Source organism: Oncorhynchus keta, chromosome 22 (assembly GCF_023373465.1).
Source record: "Oncorhynchus keta strain PuntledgeMale-10-30-2019 chromosome 22, Oket_V2, whole genome shotgun sequence".
Taxonomy (NCBI): domain Eukaryota; kingdom Metazoa; phylum Chordata; class Actinopteri; order Salmoniformes; family Salmonidae; genus Oncorhynchus; species Oncorhynchus keta.
In genome coordinates, this window is record NC_068442.1 from 1,668,333 (window position 1) to 1,691,105 (window position 22,773).

At 42.2% G+C, this 22,773-nt stretch overlaps 1 protein-coding gene across 3 annotated transcripts in view; it reads right to left on the reverse strand.

Moving 5' to 3' along the window:
- LOC118400917 (coiled-coil domain-containing protein 136-like) overlaps positions 1-19,150 on the reverse strand; it is a 54,180-nt gene extending 35,030 nt beyond the window's left edge. Inside the window, exons 1-2 of one of the 3 annotated variants that reach the window (XM_035797925.2) lie at positions 18,912-19,150; positions 18,614-18,672 (exon numbers count right to left, since the gene is read on the reverse strand). In XM_035797925.2, coding sequence (XP_035653818.1) covers positions 18,614-18,665 — 52 coding nt within the window. In that variant the 5' untranslated portion in view covers positions 18,666-18,672; positions 18,912-19,150. Of the gene's footprint in view, positions 1-10,968; positions 11,145-18,613; positions 18,673-18,911 lie in introns of those variants that run through there. The other 2 variants (XM_035797928.2, XM_035797926.2) reach the window with 2 other exon arrangements.
- Positions 19,151-22,773: the final 3,623 nt, after the last annotated feature.

Below are 22,773 nucleotides of genomic sequence, written 5' to 3' on the forward strand. Positions count from 1 at the left end.
CTATTTCCTGATATTAACCAGGCTGTCTAGCTAATGTGCTACAGTAGCCCAGAGGGTCCAATCGCAAAATCTCACAGCTCAGGGGAAACATGCACAGCACTGACAGAGGTAATTATTTCTGTCGCATGTACACATGTGCATGCACGTATAGCCTGTACAGTCACCTTTGTTTGAAAACACATTAAGGCCTGGAAGGGTTTGGGTGTGTGTCGTTGGATGAGAGTGTCTCATTAAAGTTTGATGCTGTTGTAATGAGTTAGCAATGAAGAGCATTGAGAGATCAAGGGGGTGGGGGGGCATAGCCCCAAGAGGCTGCCTGCTAGGGCATCAGGACACAAATAGAAGAAAGGGGAATACCTAGTCAGTTGTACAACTGAATGCCTTTAACTGAAATGTGTTTTCCACATTTAACCCAACCCCTCTGAACCAGAGATCTTCGGCATCGAGGGAACAGTAGGCTAACTGCCTTGCTCAGGGCAGACCTTGTCAGCTCGGGGATTCGATCCAGCAACCTTTCGGTTACTGGCCCAATGCTCTAACCACTAAGAAGCATCAGTCATACAGTCGTCAAGTATATATACTGAACAAAAATATAAACACAACATGTAAACTGAGCTGAGATAAAAGATCCCATACATTTTCGCACAAATTACACAGATTACACAGTAAGATCATTACACAGGTGCACCTTGTGCTGGGACAATAAAATGTCTAAGATGTCTCAAGTTTTGAGGGAGCGTGCAATTGGCATGCTGACTGCAGGAATGTCCACCAGAGCTGTTGCCAGAGAACTGAATGATAATTTCTTTCCCATAAGCCACCTCCAATATTGTTTTAGAGAATTTGAGAGTATGTCCAACCGGCCTCACAACCGCAGACCATGTGTAACCATGCCAGCCCAGGACCTCCACATCTGGCTTCCGGAGTCGCATGTATATTTTTGTTCAGTAGATATGAAACTAGCTCTTGCTTTATGACAACTTCCATTTACTCTGATTGTATCACACAACATATTTAACTTTCTGTTCATCAACTCTTATATCCTGCAATACCTAATTTAGAGTCAAGGAAGTAAGAATGAAACAGAAACAGAAAGTATGCCTGTGAGACGTATAAAAGTGTAGAAGTCACTCCCCTCAACAGTCATCCTTACACATGACTGATTATATCACATCTCTCTTTAGAGATCTTTCCTTTGTTGACAGCTAATTGCTACACTCACTCCATTGACATTAATCGAACAGTACACCACACAACTTTAGCCTTCTGTTCACTAACTCTCATATCCTGCCCTATAGTGTCCATCTTGTACACACACGCATGCACGCACACGCACACGCACACACACACACACACACACACACACACACACACAAATATAGCCATTGATGATACAGCTGTTGATACTTGAAGAATATCACCTATAAATGCTTCATGAGCATATTTCAACAGTCAAACCTGCCTTCAAAGGGGAAAAACGCTTGGTTTATCTTCTGGGAACACATTTAGAGTGAAACACATCGCAATAAGTCGGAATTACACCACTGCTCCACTTTCTGAGAACAGATATAAGACGTTGTTTATTTGCCAGGGACCATGCACAGATTTAGCAACGTAGGTCATTTCCATCTGCAATAGCAATCCCAAAGTAACTTGCTGAAATCAAAATATTATCGGACAAATTTATGAGACCATTTTTGGCATTATATCTGTCTTGTGTTTTGTGTCTCCAAATGTGGAGAGCAAAAAGAAAGGCTGCCAACGTTCTAACAATGAGAAATAGTGAGAAATCAGTAGAGACAGCAGAAGAGTAGGAGAGAAACATAATGCCGATGCTGTTTTGACATCCGTTCATGCGCTAAAAAAAAAATCAATTTCGCGGTCACAGCTAGTGCAGATCAGACATCACGTCATCTTGCTACTTATCATTAGAAACATCTGGAGTCACACAAGGTGATCCCACTCTACTGAATAACTATCGGCCCATAATCTAAATAGTCTGTTCTGGAAAAGGTATTGGGAGTCTCTAGTCAATAAGCGGCTTAAGGCCTACCTCCAGGAAAACAGTATTTTGAGTGTTCTGCAATCAGGTTCCAGGTGTGACCACCGCACTGTCACAGCAACTTTGAAGGTTTGAATGATATTCACTGTGCCCTGGATAGAAAACTGCATGGTGAATTTGTAGTCACAGACTTGGCAAAGGAATTTGACTATGTGGACCATACTGTCTTGGTGCAGAGATGGAAGTGTATTGGGATTACTGGTCATGCTCTGGAGTGGTTCGTGAATTACCTGTCAAATCGAACCCAGTGTGTTAAGGTAGATGATTGTAAGTCGGACACCATAGAGTTGTCTTCAGGTGTGTTTCAAGGATCAATTTTAGGTCCCCTGCTGTTTATTATCTATATCAACAACATTGGGAGACATATTGAGAGAGGAGACAAACCTGCTCAATGGGTGACATGTCTGGTGAGTATGCAGGCCATAGAAGAACTGGGATATTTTCAGCTTCCAGGAATTGTGTACAGATCCTTACGACATAGGGCCGTGCATTATCATGCTGAAACATGAGGTGCTGGCCCAGGATGAATGGCACGACAATGGGCCTCAGGATCTCATCACAGTATCTCTGTACATTCAAATTGCCATAGATAAAATGCAATTGTGTTCGTTGTGTCCGTAGCTTATGCATGCCCATACTATAACCCCACTGCCATCATGGGGCACTCTGTTCGCAACATTGACATCAGCAAACCTCTCACCCACACAACGCCATGTGGTCTGCGGTTGTGAGGCCGGTTGGACCTACTGCCAAATTTATGGTAGAGAAATGAACATTAAATTATCTGGCAACAGTTCTGGTGGACTTTCCTGCAGTCAGCATGCCAGTTGCACGCGCCTTCAAAACTGTGGCAATGTGTTGTGTGACAAAACTGCACATATTAGGGTGGCCATTTATTGTCCCCAGCACAAGGTTCACCTGTGTAATGATCATGCTGTTTAATTAATCAGCTTCTTGATATACCAAAACCGGTCAGCTGGATGGATTATCTTGACAAAGAAGAAATGCTCACTAACAGGGATGTAAAACAAATTTGTGCATTAAAGTTTATCGTAATATGCTTTTTGTACAACACTTTGCATGTTGCGTTCATATTTGCTCTACACTGAAGGCTTTCTCATTTGCCTAGTTGACACACACTACCTTTTCATCAAGGTCTATGCATGCTATGTATCATGCAGACCTTCGTTTTGTCACCAATCAGAGAGGTCTAACTCACCATTGTGAGCTCTACAGTGCTGTCGAGTGGACATTACTAGCAACTTGCAGGCTCAAACACTGGTACATACTTATTTACAAGGCCATTTTAGGAAAACTGCTATTTTATCTATCCTCTCTTCTAGCTCTAAAATGAAAACACATACACTACCAGTCAAAAGTTTGAACCCACCTACACGTTCAAGGGTTTTTGTTTATTTTTACTATTTTCTACATTGTAGAATAATAGTGAAGACATCAAAACTATAAAATAACACATATGGAACAATGTAGTAACCAAAAAAGTGTTAAACAAATCAAAATATATTTTACATTAGATATTCTTCAAAGTAGCCACCTGTTGCCTTGATGACAGATTTGCACACTCTTGGCATTCTGTCAACCAGCTTCATGAGATAGTCATTTGGAATGCATTTCAATTAACAGGTGTGCTTTGTTAAAAGTTCATTTGTGGAATTTCTTTCCATCTAAATGCATTTGAGCCAATCAGTTGTGTTGTAACAAGGTAGGGGTGGTATACAGAAGATGGCCCTACTTGGAAAAAAACAAGTCTATATTATGGCAAGAACAGCTCAAATAAGCAAAGAAAAAAGACAGTCCATCATTACTTGAAGGTCAGTCAGTCAGGAACAACTTTGAAAGTTTCTTCAAGTGCAGTCGCAAAAACCATCAAGCGCAATGATGAAACTGGCTCTCAAGAGGACCACCTCTGGAAGACCCAGAGTTACCTCTGCTGCAAAGGATACGTTCATTAGAGTTAACTGCACCTCAGATTGCAGCCCAAATGAATTCTTCACAGAGTTCAAGTAACAGACACATCTCAACATCAACTGTTCAGAGGAGACTGTGTGAATCAGGCCTTCATCGTCGAATTGCTGCAAAGAAACCACTACTAAAGGACACCAATAAGAGGAAGAGACTTGCTTGGGCCAAGAAACACGAGCAATGGACATTAGACTGGTGGAAATCTGTCAAAATTAGAGATTTTTGATTACAGACGCTGTTTCTTTGTGAGACGCAGAGTAGGTGAACGGATGATCTCCGCATGTGTGGTTCCCACCGTGAAGCATGGAGGAGGAGGTGTTTGCTTTGCTGCTGACACTGTCTGTGATTAATTTAGAATTCAAGGCACACTTAATCAGCATGGCTACCACAATAGTCTGCAGCGATACGCCATCCCGTCTGGTTTGCGCTTAGTGGGACTATCATTTGTTTTTCAACAGGACAATGACCCAAAACACACATCCAGCCTGTGTAAGGGCTATTTGACCAAGAAGGAGAGTGATGGAGTGCTGCATCAGATGACCTGGTCTCCACAATCACCCAACCTCAACCCAATTGATATGGTTTGGGATGAGTTGGACGGCAGAGTAAAGGAAAATCAACCAACAAGTGCTCAGCATATGTGGGAACTTTCAAGACTGTTGGACAAGCATTCCTCATGAAGGTTGCGAGAATGCGAAGAGTGTACAAAGCTGTCATAAAGGCTACTTTGAAGAATATAAAATATATATGTGCTTAACACTTTTTTTTAGCTACTACATGATTTCATATGTGTTATTTCCTAGTTTTGATGTATTCACTATTATTCTACAATGTAGAAAATAGTACAAATAAAGAAAAACCCTTGAATGAGTAGGTGTGTCCAATCTTTGGACTTGTACTGTATGTGTTTCTATGCATGTACAGTATACATCTTTGTGGATGCCTGTGTAGGAGGCTTTGCATTTATTCACCCCCCATTATGTCCCTGTTCTGAAGCTCTCTCTCTCTTTCTCGCTCTCTCATGGGCAGCACCATTGAGGCCATCTCCATTTTGAAGTAGTACATTTTAGTCTTCACAATTGGCTGATCCCTCTAATGACCCAGTTGGACATGACTCCAACAGGATCACCAGGAGGGATCAGCCAATGAAGTTGGATGTCCCACCCAGTTGACCACATTAAAATAGTGGAATACAGCATTTTGGCCACTAGAGGCCTCTATCATTCTCTATGGCTACAACCCATTGGAATCCCCAACCAGTTGACTAATTTGACTACTTTAAAATGGCGTAAGCATGGTGGAAGCCCTCAATGGCACTGCCCATGCTAAATTGGCCTTTTGGCCACTAGAGGCCTTTATCATTCTCATCCAAAATTATGCTTTGGTTCATTCAACCTATTAGAAGAGTTGGTGTGGCTTATTGGGGGCGTGGCTAACCAGTTGATGCAATTCTTGTAGTTGGCTACATTACAGAGGCACTGAAGAGAGAGCTTGAGGAGAAAGTTTGGCTGATTTAATGAGCCACTGTGTTATTTAAATGAATATTCCGTGTTTGCTCTTTCAATGGGAAGAAGGGAACGTAGATCAGAGGAATAGAAATAGTACAGAATGGGCCCACAGGCTTAGGGGTGTATGGAATATGAATATGCTAATGAGCCCACTGTTTTTGTATACTATATTTTTATTTCCTGTATAAAAAGGTTCCATCCTCATCTCATCTACCTTGAGAGGTGCCCAGGTGTGTTCGATTTGTTGCCCCTGGTGACCAAAGAGTGTCAGCGTCAACGGCAACCCGTCTCATCAGACCCATATGGTTAGTTAGATCAACATCACATGAGAGGAGGATCACTTTAAACACATAACAGAGATGCTCTCATATGAAATGAAGAGAATGAGAGAGCGATGGAGTGAGAGAGAGATAGAGAGAGAGAGAGAGAGAGAGAGAGAGAGAGAGAGAGAGTAAGAGAGATAGGGAGAGAGTGAGAGTAGAGAGTGACAGTAGAGAGAGAGCAAGAGAGAACGAGAGAGAGAGAGAGGTAAAAGAGAGCACGAGGAAGAGAAACAGAGAGAAATGGATAAAGATGGAGAAAGGGAATGAGAGAGGGAGAGAGAGAGAGGAAGAGCGATATAAAATGAGTTAACTAACGCCATAGTGTGTCATGGGATAATGTTATCCCATTGCCACTTTGTGTTTATGACCCAAGTCACCCAGACCCCAGAGGGGAGAAAAGCAGTAGAGAAAAATAGGAAAACAAAAGCAAAGTGGAAGGACCTACAGAACTGAAGAGTGCAGTAACATTACAGAGGCAATGAAAGAGAGAATTTGGCTGATTTAATGAGCCACTGTGTTATTTAAATGGATAATCTGTGTTTGCTCATTCAATGGGAAGAAGGGAAAGTGTATCAGAGGAATAGAAATAGTACAGAATGTGCCTCATTAGATGAGCATGAAGTGATACTCTCGTATCATCACAATGGTGACCCCCCCCTCCCCCTCCGCCAGGCTTAGGGGTGTATGGAATATGAATATGCTAATGAGCCCACTGTTTTTGTTTACTATGTTTTAATTTCCTGTATAAAAAGGTTCCATCCTCATCTCATCTACCTTGAGAGGTCCCCAGGTGTGCTCGATTTGTTGCCCCTGGTGACCAAAGAGCATCAGCATCAATGGCAACGAGTCTCATCAGACCCATATGGTTAGTTAGATCAACATCACAGGATGGAGGATCACTTCAAACATATAACAGAGATGCTCTCAGATGAAATTAATAGAATGAGAGAGCGATGGATAGAGAGAGAGAGAGAGAGAGAGAGAGAGAGAGAGAGAGAGAGAGCAAGATAATGAGAGAGACTGTGGGAGAGAAAGAGAGAATGAGAGAGAAGGAATGACAGAAAGAGAATGAGAGAGAGAGAGAGAGAGAGAGAGAGAGAGAGAGAGAGAGAGAGCAAGAGAATGAGAGAGAGACTGTGGGAGAGAAAGAGAGAATGAGAGAGAGAAGGAATGACAGAAAGAGAATGAGAGAGAGAGAGAGAGAGAGAGAGAGAGAGAGAGAGAGAGAGAGAGAGAGAGAGAGAGAGTGAAAGAGAGAGAGAGAGAGAGAGAGAGAGAGAGAGAGAGAGAGAGAGAGAGAGAGAGAGAGAGAGAGAGAGAGAGAGAGAGTGAGAGAGTGAGAGAGAGAGAGATATAGAGTGAGTTAACTAACACCATACATGGGGTAATGTATGGTGGAAGACAAGGTGGGAAAAAGAGGAGAACAAAAGCAAAGTGGGAGAATTTGGCTGATTTAATGAGCCACTGTGTTATTTAAATGGTTATCCGTATTTGCTCTTTCAAAGGGAAACATTGTAAGTGGGTCAGAGGAATAGACATATTACACAATGGGCCTCATTAGATGGGCAGGCATAAAAGTATGGGTTGGGGGTAGTAAGTGTGTATCTGTGTGTATCTGTGTGAGTGTGTGTGTGTGTGTGTGTGTGTGTGTGTGTGTGTGTGTGTGTGTGTGTGTGTGTGTGTGTGTGTGTGTGTGTGTGTGTGTGTGTGTGTGTGTGTGTGTGTGTGTGTGTGTGGGCATGTTATTTCTATTGATCTGTTCTACAGGGATGTAAAATGGCAGAGAGAACAAAGCAGAGAGACGAGTGATGTGGGAATACATGCTTTGATCAGAGATCTGCAGCTCCCACCTGAATGCATTCAGTATTCTTTAGAAATCTCATTTAAATTGTGAGGAAGAGAGGGAGTACTGCTAAATTAGAGAAGAGAGAGAGAGAGAGAGAGAGAGAGAGAGAGAGAGAGAGAGAGAGAGAGAGAGAGAGAGAGAGAGAAGGAAGGCTTCAGAGCAAGGGCAGGAGTGGGCGGTATGTGAATAATGCAAAGCCACCTACACAAGCAGCCACAAAGATGTATCCATGGCACACATACTGGACATACATAGAAAACAGATATATATTGTACAGACTCACAGAAACACATGCACACAGAAAAACACATGTATTATAAAACACATAGTAGATACACATAAAAATTGTGACAGTCACACACATGTACAGTATACAGACAGACAGACAGACAGACAGACAGACAGACAGACAGGCATGCATGCATGCATAGAAGCCTACACACACACACACACACACACACACACACACACACACACACACACACACACACACACACACACACACACACACACACACACACACAAGCAATGCGAAATGCTGAGGGCAAGTTGACAACAACAAAGTCTTGCAGAAAGGAGAAGAGTAGCTAAGGATTCAGAACAAACTAGAAAAAAAAGTCCCATGAGTGCACTAACATCCCTCCCTGTCCAACTTGTGGAACTTTAAAGCAGAGATGTTTCCATTATGTAACCAAAAGAGAAAAAAACACATCACATACTCAATATTTCAAGGACCTGCAGCACACTACCCTGAAAGCAGAGAAGGAGAGAGAGGGAAATCAAAACCCAGGGGTACAGGCCTGTGAGAGAGGGCTGCCTGGGGAAGTTCTCAGCATACAGCACTAGCACTGGATGGGGAGGAGAGGAGAGGAGGAGGAAAGGAGCACTGGAAAAGACTAGCATCGTGACTCGTGTAGGTATTACGCCACCAGTTGGAAGACAGTGAAGGAGCAGAAGAGAGGAGGAGGAGAAGGGTGGTTAGGAGCATTGTGTGGGAAGTATGAACACTGGAGTCAGGTACCACTGTGTATGGGAGACAAAGAGAGCGTAGGACTGCTGCTGAAAGAGAGAGGGGGCAGAGAGAGGGAGGAGTGGGAGAGAGACAGAAAGAGCGAGAGAGGCATGGTGGGCACTACCAGCTCTCATAGTCTCATGTCAGAATAAGACCTTCATCTATGTTTCTCAAACGTCCAATTTCAAAGTTGTTTGAAATGTCAGATATCAAAGTGTTTAAGGTTAAGTTTAGGCATTAAAGTCAAATCCTTAAGTTTAGGCATTAACCCCGAATGGTTAAGGTTTGAGATAGGCTTAAAACAAAAATATCAAAAACAACTTCCTATCACTGGATTCAAACTTGCAACCCTTGGAAGCAGAAGTTAACAGAGCTCACCGTTGCCCCTAGTGGCCGGTTTCCATGTCATCTCCCGACTCGCCAGACATTTATGGACGTTGAATACTGACTTGTAATCATGGGAAAACTGTCTGGGTGGGCAAGTTCGTGTGGGAGTAAGAGGTGGTGGGTGAGGATGGTGGGGTACACGATTCACTCACGACTGCTGTATGTGCGTTGTGTGTGTGTATGCATGCAGCATGTGTGTGCATGTGCAGGCTGTGCACTCTTGAGGGATGTGTGTCTAGTTTTGTTATGAGATGGTACTCTCTGTGCTGTATGTAGAATAAGCCCACAGCCCCAAAAAAAGATAAACAAAAAGATGAAGCAACACAACTCAGGGTGAATTCCCAGTCCTAAAGTATATCCATACATTGACATGATAGTGTTATCAGCCTCCACTTCAGTTCTCAGTTCTTTTCCAGCCTCAGTTGTCAATCAAGGGTAAGAGGCACTTCAACAGTAAACCTAAAATGACACTATAAGGGAGCTTTTAACAGCAAGGTTCTAAAAGCAGGCCTCAAGTGAAACCATGGTGCAGTGATCAGTCTGGTTTGACTGAGCTAGTTAAATGCATGCCTGAGATGTGTCAGGCCTAAAGCTGATGACAGGAGAGAAGTCCCTGGGAGAGCCGAGATAACAGGAAGAGCCACACCAGACCTGACCTGAGTCAGGATCCATCTTCCTCCTCTGGCTGACACGGATACATTTTGAGTCCTCTGTCTGGGGTAACAAAAGACTACCGAGTTCCCCTTAGCATTACGAATAAAAGGTGAAGATGCATTTACACTGTCGTCAAGTAAACCTGACTTATTCCATGTGGAGCAAAGGGCCTTAACAACAGTGCATCTCCAGCAAACCCTGTTCTGGATTCTGAGTCTGCATCCAAAGTCGAGGGCAAAGCCCAAGGGAGGTGTGAGGAGGAGGATACAAGTACAACTTAACCCACATTCTACTCTGAAGGCTCCCAGTTCAGTCAAGAGATAACAACAAGACATGGAAGAACGGGAATCTTCAATCTGGCAAAGTCAGCGTTGGTCCAAAGGAGCCGTTCAGTATCCAGCAGACAACAACAACAAGATTTGAGCAGAAAGCTCCAACCACAGCAGTGATTCGTTGTGTAACGAGTGTGTGTGTGTGTCCTCTCTGTAATGTGGACACACAGACCTCCACTGAGACTGCCCATTCAATGGCCTACACGCTTTGAATCCCTGCAGCTCTTTCCTACATGGATAACACCAAAAGCGTTCTTTGCATTCCTCTCATAATGGGTACTATAACAATATCATTGTGTTGTTATATTTATTTTTATGTGACAGTGACAGAAGGCCATTGTACATTATCTAACACATTTATATTCAGCCATTTAGCAGACGCTCTTATCCAGAGTAAATTACAATTAGTGCTTTGTGCACCTTAAAAGTAGTATGCATGAAGCTTTAGGTTGAACTGAGCTGAGTTCAAACAGAATACCAGCAGTCAGACATGGCACCTTCATAAAAATGTATTAAAAAAATAGAACTGGTTACAGATCATTCAAGCAAAAGCTGATCAAGAAGGAACTGGTAAATCTTACATCACTAAACATTATTATATGAAGAAACATCAGATCATATCAAATCACATACAATCATTTCTATTGACTATTCCCTTCTAAAGACTGACAATACAGCATTTTGTCAAATGCTATTCCAACTGTACAATTCTCCATCCATCAAACCTGACTCTGTAACATCACATAACATGAAATCACAAGCATCCTTAATAATTGACCATTCACTTCGACTGACTGCCTCTATACACCCCTGACCATGTCATTTCCACTTCACCCCATCATTAAAACAGTCCATTCATACCTGATGCTGTGGCTGTGGTTGCACCATTAAATCTCCTGTAATCCCATAGATAGCACACAGTAACATCTGCTCTGTCTCCTTTTTCCAGTCTCTCCTATCTGAAGTGCTGAAGCCTGACAACTGAGAGATGGAATGCAGCTCTCCTCTTATCTGATACGAAGAGAACAAACTAGCTAGCACATCAGTCTCTCTCCCCACCTCCTTTTCCTCTCCTCTCTTCTCCAACCACCTGACCACGTGTCCCCTCTCCACCTCCTCAGTTTAACAGCTCATCCCTCTCTCCTGTTCAGAAACATTCTCTGATCTTCCTCACTGACCACACAGACCTATACGTACAAAGATATTGTCATATCAGTTGAGTGTATCTGCTCTTTGACCTAGTGCTGTTGAAAGATGTTAAAGAACCATCACAGAAATACACACATACACAAAGATATGCAAAAACACATGCAAATATGTACAAATAAACACAGAGGCCTCATGCTCTTAGTTGGCTTTAGCTAGTTCAATCTCACAACCTCATAACTAGCTACCAAGAAGCCATTTCAGGCTATCAATCAAGTTAGAGTAGCTAGCTTGTCTAACTATTTTAGCTGGCATGCTAGAAAAGCAAGCAATAACTAAATGTGCTGAGTAAGAGTCACATCCCTTTCAATATTTTACCCAGATTTTAGCATAGATGCAGAGAAGCATATTTGTGACTCGTTTCAGGAAACTAGGCGTATGTCGCCACGTCACTACTTCACAGGAGAGGCATTTCAAATCAAAAATCAAATCAAACTTTATTTGTCACATTTGCCGAATACAACGAGTATAGACCTTACCGTGAAATGCTTACTTACAAGCCCTTATCAAACAGTGCAGTTCAAGAAGAGTTAAGAAAATATTTACCAAATAAAAAATATATAAAAAGTAACACAATAACATAACAATAACGAGGCTATATACAGGGGGTACCGGTACTGAGTCAGTATGCGAGGGGTAAAGGCTAGAGGTAAATGGGACATGTAGGTAGGGGTGAAGTGACTATGCATAGATAATAAACAGCGAGTAGCAGCAAAACAAATGTAGGGGGGGTCAATGAAATAGTCTGGTGGCCATTTGATTAATTGTTCAGCAGTCTTATGGCTTGGGGGTAGAAGCTGTTAAGGAGCCTTTTGGTCCTATACTTGGTGCTCCAGGACCGCTTGCCATGCGGTAGCAGAGAAAACAGACTATGACTTGGGTGACTGGAGTCTCTCAGAATGTTATGGGCTTTCCTCTGACACTGCCTATTATATACATTCTGTTCAAAAGTTTGGGGTCACTTAGAAATGTCCTTGTTTTGGTCCATTAAAATAACATCAAATTGATCAGAAATACAGTGTAGACATTGTTAATGTTGTAAATGACTATTGTAGCTGGAAACGGCAGCTTTTTAAAATGGAGTGTCTACATAGGCGTACAGAGGCCCATTATCACTAACCATTACTCCTGTGTTCCAATGGCACGTTGTGTTAGCTAATCCAAGTTTATCATTTAAAAATGCTAATTGATCATAAGAAAAGCCTTTTGCAATTACGTTAGCACAGCTGAAAACTGTTGTCCTAATTAAAGGGGCAGCAGGTAGCCTAGTGGTTAGAGCGCTGGACTAGAAACCGAAAGGTTGCAAGATCGAATCCCTGAGCTGACAAGGTAAAAATCTGTCGTTCTGCTCCTGAACAAGGCAGTTAACCCACTGTTATAAGAATTTGTTCTTAACTGACTTGCCTAGTAAAATAAATAAAAAGAAGCAATACAACTGGCCTTCTTTAGACTAGTTGAGAATCTGGAGCATCAGAACTTGTGGGTTTGATTACAGACTCAAAATGGCCAGCAACAAATAACTTTATTCTGAAACTTGTCAGTTTATTCTTGTTCTTGTCAGTTTATTCTTTTTCTGAAATGAAGGCTTTTCCATGTTAGAAATTGCCAAGAAACTGAAGATCTCATACTACTGTGTACTACTCCCTTCACAGAACAGCGCAAACTGGCCCTAACCAGAATAGAAAGAGGAGTGGGAGGCCCCTGTGCACAACTGAGCAAGAGGATAAGTACATTAGAGTGTCTAGTTTGAGAAACAGACGCCTCACAAGTCCTAAACTGACAGCTTCATTAAATAGTACCCACAAAACACCAGTCTCAACGTCAATAGTTGGCGACTTCGGGATGCTGGCCTTCTAGAGTTGCAAAGAAAAAGCCATATCTCAAACTGGCCAATAAAAAGAAAATATTAAGATGGGCAAAAGAACACAGACACTGGACAGAGAAACTCTGCCTAGAAGGCCAGCATCCCGGAGTCTCCTCTTCATGGCAACCGGTCAGGATGCTCTCGATGGTGCGGCTGTAGAACTTTTTGAGGATCTGGGGACCCATGCCAAATCTTTTCAGTCTCCTGAAGGGAAAAAGTTTTGTCGTGCCCTCGTCACGACTGTCTTGATGTGTTTGGACCATGATAGATCATTGGTGATGTGGACGCCAAGGAACTTGAAACTCTTGACCCACTCCATTACAGCCCTGTTGATGTTGAAAGGCGGGCCTGTTTTCCTATAGTCCACGATCATCTCCTTTGTCTTGCTCACATAGAGGAAGAGGTTGTTGTCCTGGCACCAGTTCTCTGACCTCCTCCCTATAGGCTGTCTCATCGTTGTCGGTGATCAGGTTGTGTCGTCAGCAAACTTAATGAGGGTGTTTGACTCGTGTTTAGCCACGCAGTCATGGGTGAACAGGGAGTACAGGAGGGGACTAAGTACACACCCCTGATGGGCCCCAGTGTTGAGGATCAGCGTGGCAGACATGTTGTTGCCTACCCTTACCACCTTACCACCTGCGTGCGGAAGTCCAGGATCCAGTTGCAGAGGGATGTGTTTAGTCCCAAGGTCCTTAGCTTAGTGATGAGCTTCGTGGGCACTATGGTGTTGAATGCTGAGCTGTAGTCAATTAACAGAATTCTCACATAGGTGTTCCTTTTGTCCAGGTGGGAAAGGGCAGTGTGCAGTGGAATTGAGATTGCGTCATCTGTGGATCTGTTGGGGCGGTATGCGAATTGGAGTGGGTCTAGGGTATCCGGGAGGATGCTGTTGATGTGAGCCATGACCAGCCTTTCAAAGCACTTCATGGCTACTGACATGAGTGCTATGGGACGGTATTCATTTAGGCAGGTTACCTTCGCTTCCTTGGGTACAGGGACTATGGTGGTCTGCTTGAAACATGTAGGTATTACAGAAAATGTCAGTGGCGACACTTTCCAGTTGGTCCGTGCATGCTTTGAGTACATGTCCTGGTAACCCATCTGGCCTCGCAGCTTTGTGAATGTTGACCTGTTTTAAGGTCTTGCTCACATCGGCTCCGAGAGCATTATCAGCTGGTGCTCAGTGCTTCAGTGTTGCTTGCCTCGAACCGAGCATAAAAGGCAGTTAGCTCATCTAGTAGGCTGGCGTCACTGGGCAGCTCGCGTCTGGGTTTCCTTTTGTAATCCGGAATAGTTTTCAAGCCCTGCCACATCTGACGAGCGTCAGATCCGGTGTAGAACGATTCAATCTTAATCCTGTATTGACGCTTTGCTTGTTTGATGGTTCGTCTGAGGGCATAGGGCGATTCCTTATAGGTGCGGCAGCTCTAGCCTTTAGCTAGATGCGCATGTTGCCTGTAATCCATGGCTTCTGGTTGGGATATGTACGTACGGTCACTGTGGGGATGACGTCATCGATGCACTTATTGATGATGCCGATGACTGAGGTGGTATACTCCTCAATGCCATTAGATGAATCCCGGAACATTTTCCAGTCTGTGCTAGCAAAACAGTCCTGTAGCATAGCATCCGTGCCATCTGACCACTTCCGAATTGAGCGAGTCACTGGTACTTCCTGCTTTAGTTTTTGCTTGTAAGCAGGAATCAGGAGGATAGAATTATGGTCAGAATTGCCAAATGGAGGGCGATGGAGAGCTTTGTATGCATATCTGTGTGTGGCGTAAAGGTGGTCTAGAGTTTTTTTCCTCTGGTTGCACATGTGACATGCTGGTAGAAATTTGGTAAAACTGATTTAAGTTTGCCTGCATTAAAGTACCGGCCACTAGGAGAGCCTCTTCTGAGCATTTTCTTATTTGCTTATGGCCCTATAGAGTTGGTTGAGTGCGCTGTTAGTGCCAGCATTGGTCTGTGGTGGTAAATCGATGGCTACGAATAATATAGATGAGATCTCTCTTGGTAGATAGTGTGGTCTATAGCTTATCATAAGGTACTCAGGCGAGCAATACCTCGAGTCTTCTTTAATATTATACATCGCACACCAGCTGTTATTGACAAAAAGACACACACCTTCACTCCTCTTCTTACGAGACGTGGCTTCTCTGTTCTACCGGTGCATTGAAAATCCCTCCAGCTCTATATTGTCCGTGTCATCGTTCAGCCACGACTGTGAAACATAGCATCAACCAGTTCTTAATGTCCCGTTGGTAGGATAATCATAATCGGAAGTCATCCATTTTATTTTCCGATGATTGCATGTTAGCAAGTAGAATTGATGGCAATGGGAGATCTCGCTCGCCTACGGATTCTCAAAAGGCAGCCTGATCTCCGTCCTCTTTTCCTTCGTCTTTTCTTCACGCAAATTAAGTGGATCTGGGCCTGTTCCCAGGAGAGCAGTATATCTTTCTGGTTGGACTCGTTAAAGGAAAAAGATTCTTCCAGTCCGTGGTGAGTAATCCCAGTTCTGATTTCCAAAAGTTATTTTCGGTCATAAGAGACGGTAGCAGCAACATTATGTACAAAATAAGTAAAGAAATAAGTTACAATCAATCCCCCAAAAAACTAACAAAATAGCACAAGTGATTATTGTGGTCCTTCTGTAGCTCAGTTGGTAGAGCATGGCGCTTGTAACGCCAGGGTAGTGGGTTCGATCCCCGGGACCACCCATACGTAGAATGTATGCACACATGACTGTAAGTCGCTTTGGATAAAAGCGTCTGCTAAATGGCATAAAAAAAAAAAATTATGGGCATGTAAAACGTCAGCCATTCTCTTCGCTGCCATTTTAAACATAAACATAACATTTTAACGTAAACATTTGTTTTTTTTAACAAAATATGCTTTTTGGGGGAAATGCCTTCTGAACCATGTGAACTTTTATGTGCCTTAATAACAAACGTGTATGCCATCTTTAAATAGGAATACATTTGTTAGATAACAAGCCTAGTTGGTTTAACCATGGAAACAGACAGGTACCTTCCTGCAAGCCATCATTGGCTTAGATAATAGGACATGCCGAGAGATGAGATCGGATTGGTCTGTCATGTAGCATGCTTCTTTCTGTAACATGAGAGGCTCAGTATGTGTAGGCAATTCTTTCTTTTGAAAGATATCATGAAGAACTGCAAAAGTGTTGCTCTCCACTTTCTGGAGGACTGAGTTTTGAAATAAGTGAAATGCCCGGTGGAAGCAGAGTATGATAAGGAGATGGAGAAAATTCTGGCATTTGATTGCAAATATGCGGAGGGAGTCAAAAGGAGAACATAGAAGGCTGTTGTTTAAAACACCTGTCTCCGGATTGCATCTTCAAACTAAGGGTAACCATGGCATCCACGACAGAGAGGGAGAAGCGTTCATCCATGTATATGGTTAGGAGAGTCTAGTTAGCTCCATTTTCAGATATTATACATGTTAATTTTGTCAAAAAGTTGTTTTCATTACTTGCTAGCTAACATTACGTGTATGATCTGTGTAGTAATATTATTCATATCTCAGAGGCATTTGAATTGCTAGTTATAGCCTAGCTATCTAGCTAACATTGAACCTAGTTGGTTAGCTACCGTCAGATTCATACAGGGTAGTTGTAACGTCCGTTGTTTGAAGGAGACCAAGGCGCAGAGTCATTTGTGGTCATCATATTTATTAAATGAGAACCAGCAACAAAATAACAAAGTGAAACCAAAACGAGCGTACCGTTCCGTAGGCTACAAGAGCTGTACAAAAACAAGATCCCACAACATAGGTGGGAAAAAAGGCTACCTAAGTATGATTCCCAATCAGAGACAACGATAGACAGCTGCCTCTGATTGGGAACCACACTCGGCCAAACACAAAGAAATACAAAACATAGAATTCCCACCCCACATCACACCCTGACCTCACCAAATAGAGAAATAAAACGGCTCTCTAAGGTCAGGGCGTGACAGTAGTAACGTTATGAGTTGGGATTATGGTTCATTGTTTAGCTAGCGAACATAATGGTATTAAAAACTGAAAGGGGAAATGAGGAAATCATGCAAAACTTTTTTTGTCTAATCAAAAGACTCCCCTATACCAGTAACCATTTCAAAGTACCATTTACACCTTCTGTATCCTGTCCATGTAACAAATAAACTTTGATTGTATTTCATATAGCATGCATTTACCAGAGACATTAATGTGAAGAACAACATGACCTGCACCAAAGTCAAATTAGGATTTAACGTTAGGCCAACGAGACAGTGTCCAAGTTCATTAGAATACCATTCTTTTATTTCTTCACACTCACAACCGTAAACTATTTCATGTAATTAACTCGCTATTAATTTGTAAACAATGATATTTTGTGAGTTTATTTTTCTGTAATAATTCATTCAAATGAGCTCAATTTAAGACGTTGTCAGCTATATGATATGGTTATTATTTGAACTGGCTCGCAGCTAACTTAAAGTTAACTAACGAAATAACAAGCTAGAAACAAACCAAAACATTTAGAAAGTTGCTTTTAGTTGCCTGGTTTTCTAGATTGACATACTGTATATTAAATTCATTTTTAAACTGATGGGTTTACTGGTGTTAAAATACACCAGTTATGCTATTTTGGACCACCAGGCTGCAGCTTGTCGTTTTTTGTGTTTATACTTATATTGTCGGATGACAATAGAATGTTCATGGTGTCACTGGGACAACTGTCTACAGACATGTCGATTGACGTAGTATAACCCAGTCTTTAAACTTGAAATCTTCGGTTGTTTAGTATACTACTGTACACACTCTGTTCAGCACATGGCCCACATGTGAATCCTTAAAGAGATGGGTGGGGTTAAGGCTTAAGAGGATATGAACAATGGTGAATGGGTGTAGACAAAAAAGAGCTCTCCAGTAGGTGTACCAAAATATTTAAGAGCCACTTTCTCAAAAAATGGGGTTACAAGATGATCAACTTTCAAATCAGAATTACTTTCCCATTGTTCCTCATTTGTAGTGTATAATATACCATTTTCTAGCTCTGAGTCTCTACTTGCACAAAACACAATTTCAAATTTTGCTACAAAAGACCAAATCGAGCCGGTCGGACACATTGTGTTTCTTTTAAACAATAACCACCAGTCAGGACAGTCAGCTCAAGAGGTATGGTTAGATATTCAGAAAAATAAACCTTTAAAAAAAAACAACGTATAATTAAGCATAATGATTATGGCTCTCAGTTGCAGTAAAAAACAGTTTCAGTTGTTTGAAAAATGCTAAAATGCTAAATTCTCCAACTTCCACACACGGATGAGCTAGCCATCCGCATAGGACCACCCCCCAGCCATCCTCATGTACTTTGGGCCCCCTCAGATTACATACACACGGTCAACAAACAATTTGCGCGTGCGCGCTGGCAAGGAGGGCACAGACCTGTAGATTCCAGCGCATCCTCAATGAGTGGAGGTAATCGCAGTCCATCCATGACCTCCCTGCAATTCCAGAGAGAGAGAGAACAAGATAGATAGAGAATAAAAGAGAGAGAGAGAAAGAATGATGGGGGACGATAGAGAGTAGGCGAGATGGTCAGTGAACTCCTACACACGCCCACCTCAGCTGCAGGCAGAGACAAAACACACAGAAAGAGCTGAAAGGCAGCACAGCAGCTGGCAAGCACACACACACACACACAAACAAACAGACACTGCACACACACATACACAGTCAATACCTTAGGAGTAGTGGAGAGTTCCAGGGAGCTGAAGCCTCTGCTCTCTTCTCGGTAGCGTGGGAGAGAGAGTTGCCGAGAGAGAAGAGGGGAGGAGCAGAATGAAATAAAAAATATGCTGTTTTTCCAAATGACAACCTCCGTCTGTCTGTATTCTTCACTTTTTTTCTACAACTGATTTTGCACAGTGGTGTGTGTGCGCTGAAGTTCTGAAGGCTTTTCAGCACTCCCTCTTGCTCTCTCCCGCTCACACACACACGGACCCACTGCCAAATGTATTTACTTATAATGAAATCCAGACTGTGTGTGTGTGTGTGTGTGTGTGTGTGTGTGTGTGTGTGTGTGTGTGTGTGTGTGTGTGTGTGTGTGTGTGTGTGTGTGTGTGTGTGTTTTTTGTTGCCGAGCGATTAACCAACATTTCGGTGGGGATTCAGTTATTAAAATTTGCACCAGTGCGCCAATCTAAGAAACATAATACAAAAATCCCCATCAAAATCTGTCAGTTCAAGATAGAGATATCAGCCAATCCACCGCATCCGCCTATGTCAGCCTTCCGCATCTGCGGTGGAAGGTGGCCGAGCTATAGTGGTGTATGTCAGCCCATAAGACATCCCGAAAATTGGTATTTTCATGAAAACATCTGTAGCGTCTGAATGGTTCGGCTATTACTACAAACTACAGTATTATCCTTTCTGCTCTACGAGCCCAACAAGTGTCACAGGACTCATCCGAAGTTGGTAAAGCTGATGTGCCAATTTGTCTGTAGTGTCTGAACCGTTTGAGCTACAAACTAATATGTGGAAAGGGGAGACTCTCATGAACGCTCGTCTGAAGGTAACCTATACAAAAAATAGAAGTAAGGGAGATTTTGTGCAAAAAAAACAAGGGGTTAAATATGTGTAAAAAAAAAAGTATCTATATATATATACAGTGCCTTGCGAAAGTATTCGCCCCCCTTGAACTTTGCGACCTTTTGCCACATTTCAGGCTTCAAACAGAAAGATATAAAACTGTATTTTTTTTGTGAAGAATCAACAACAAGTGGGACACAATCATGAAGTGGAATGACATTTATTGGATATTTCAAACTTTTTTAACAAATCAAAAACAGAAAAATTGGGCGTGCAAAATTATTCAGCCCCTTTACTTTCAGTGCAGCAAACTCTCTCCAGAAGTTCAGTGAGGATCTCTGAATGATCCAATGTTGACCTAAATGACTAATGATGATAAATACAATCCACCTGTGTGTAATCAAGTCTCCGTATAAATGCACCTGCACTGTGATAGTCTCAGAGGTCCGTTAAAAGAGCAGAGAGCATCATGAAGAACAAGGAACACACCAGGCAGGTCCGAGATACTGTTGTGAAGAAGTTTAAAGCCGGATTTGGATACAAAAAGATTTCCCAAGCTTTAAACATCCTAAGGAGCACTGTGCAAGCGATAATATTGAAATGGAAGGAGTATCAGACCACTGCAAATCTACCAAGACCTGGCCGTCCCTATAAACTTTCAGCTCATACAAGGAGAAGACTGATCAGAGATGCAGCCAAGAGGCCCATGATCACTCTGGATGAACTGCAGAGATCTACAGCTGAGGTGGGAGACTCTGTCCATAGGACAACAATCAGTCGTGTATTGCACAAATCTGGCCTTTATGGAAGAGTGGCAAGAAGAAAGCCATTTCTTAAAGATATCCATAAAAAGTGTCGTTTATAGTTTGCCACAAGCCACCTGGGAGACACACCAAACATGTGGAAGAAGGTGCTCTGGTCAGATGAAACCAAAATGGAACATTTTGGCAACAATGCAAAACGTTATGTTTGGCGTAAAAGCAACACAGCTCATCACCCTGAACACACCATCCCCACTGTCAAACATGGTGGTCATCATGGTTTGGGTCTGCTTTTATTCAGCAGGGACAGGGAAGATGGTTAAAATTGATGGGAAGATGGATGGAGCCAAATACAGGACCATTCTGGAAGAAAACCTGATGGAGTCTGCAAAAGACCTGAGACTGGGACGGAGATTTGTCTTCCAACAAGACAATGATCCAAAACATAAAGCAAAATCTACAATGGAATGGTTCAAAACTAAACATATCCAGGTGTTAGAATGGCCAAGTCAAAGTCCAGACCTGAATCCAATCGAGAATCCGTGGAAAGAACTGAAAACTGCTGTTCACAAATGCTCTCCATCCAACCTCACTGAACTCGAGCTGTTTTGCAAGGAGGAATGGGAAAAAAATTCAGTCTCTCAATGTGCAAAACTGATAGAGACATACCCCAAGCGACTTTCATCTGTAATCGCAGCAAAAGGTGGCGCTGCAAAGTATTAACTTAAGGGGGCTGAATAATTTTGCACGCCCAATTTTTCAGTTTTTGATTTGTTAAAAAAGTTTGAAATATCCAATAAATGTCGTTCCACTTCATGATTGTGTCCCACTTGTTGTTGATTCTTCACAAAAAAATACAGTTTTATATCTTTATGTTTGAAGCCTGAAATGTGGCAAAAGGTCACAAAGTTCAAGGGGGCCGAATACTTTCGCAAGGCACTGTATGTATATATATATACATATATTTCCAGAACTTTCTTATATCTCCTAGATATAGGACAGACACTTCAAAACCTTATTCCTTATTATTTTTCTTTTGACTGTATTTCTTGCCATTTTCAGAATGTCTTATTCAATGTGTTTCTATGGGCTATAGAAGTAAAGCCTCATTATATATTTTATATATATATATGTTTTTATATACCTAAAAGAGGCCTAAAAGTCCAAATATCTAAATGATACATGGTACGACCATTTTAAAACACTTCCATATGTTATTTTATAATGCATTTACGTGATTATTTTTTAATAATCAAACCGAAACTGAACCGACCTAGAAAAACACTAATCTCTCAGCAATGTGTGTTGTGTGTGTGTGGTCTAACTTACTATCCTTTTGGGTACCAAAAGTCCTCACAAGGATAGTAAAACAAAGAAAATATGAGGACATTTTCACCGGTCCCCAAAAGGAAAGATGCTATTTTAGATTTAAGGTTAGGTTAAGGATTAGGCAAAATATAATTTGCATGTGTGTGGCTGTGGACTCTGTAGATTGCTGATCCATTGTTCCTTTCCCATCCCCCGGTTTGAGTTTCTCTCTTTCTCGTGTTTACTGCTAATGAACAGCGCTCATTCCAAAAAAAAAACGATTCTCAAGTATACGTCCTCCCCTCACCCCCCCTCTCCACTCTTCTCTTTCTTCCTCCTTCCTTTTTTCTCTCACTCACATCTGGCCGCTTATCTACGACTGTCTTTCTCACATATGGCAGCTTATCTACGCAACAAGCCGAAATCGTGACGTGAGACAGAGTCTGAAAATATGACTCTAGAGGACTAGATTAGAAGAGAAAAGAGGAGAGAGGGCTTAACTCCTCGTTGGCCTCCCTCCCTCACCAGAGGATGTTCATATCACAACACTGTCACACAGCAGGAAGTGCTCACACATGAATCAAGCAGCATGTTTTATCTGAATGAGAAAGGTGTTCAAAACAACATGTTTTCCTATATCTGTACAGCCCTGAGAAACAAACACGTGTGTGTGAGTTAAGGAGAGAAAACAAGATCCAAGAGTCAATGCGACAAGGAAATTCAACAACAGACAGGAAGATTGATGTCTCTTCAGAACCAGTTTCATCAATTCCACGTGTCTGTTTCCTCAAACAGATGTACCGTCAGATGAGGAAGCGGTTGCCACAGACACACACAGGGGTAGTTTGGTAAAACTAATCCCGTCCGAATCGTGCACTGAAAAAACGGACATGCTGGGGTAATTATTACAAAACCCACATTCTATGGAAATACTAGTCCCATAAG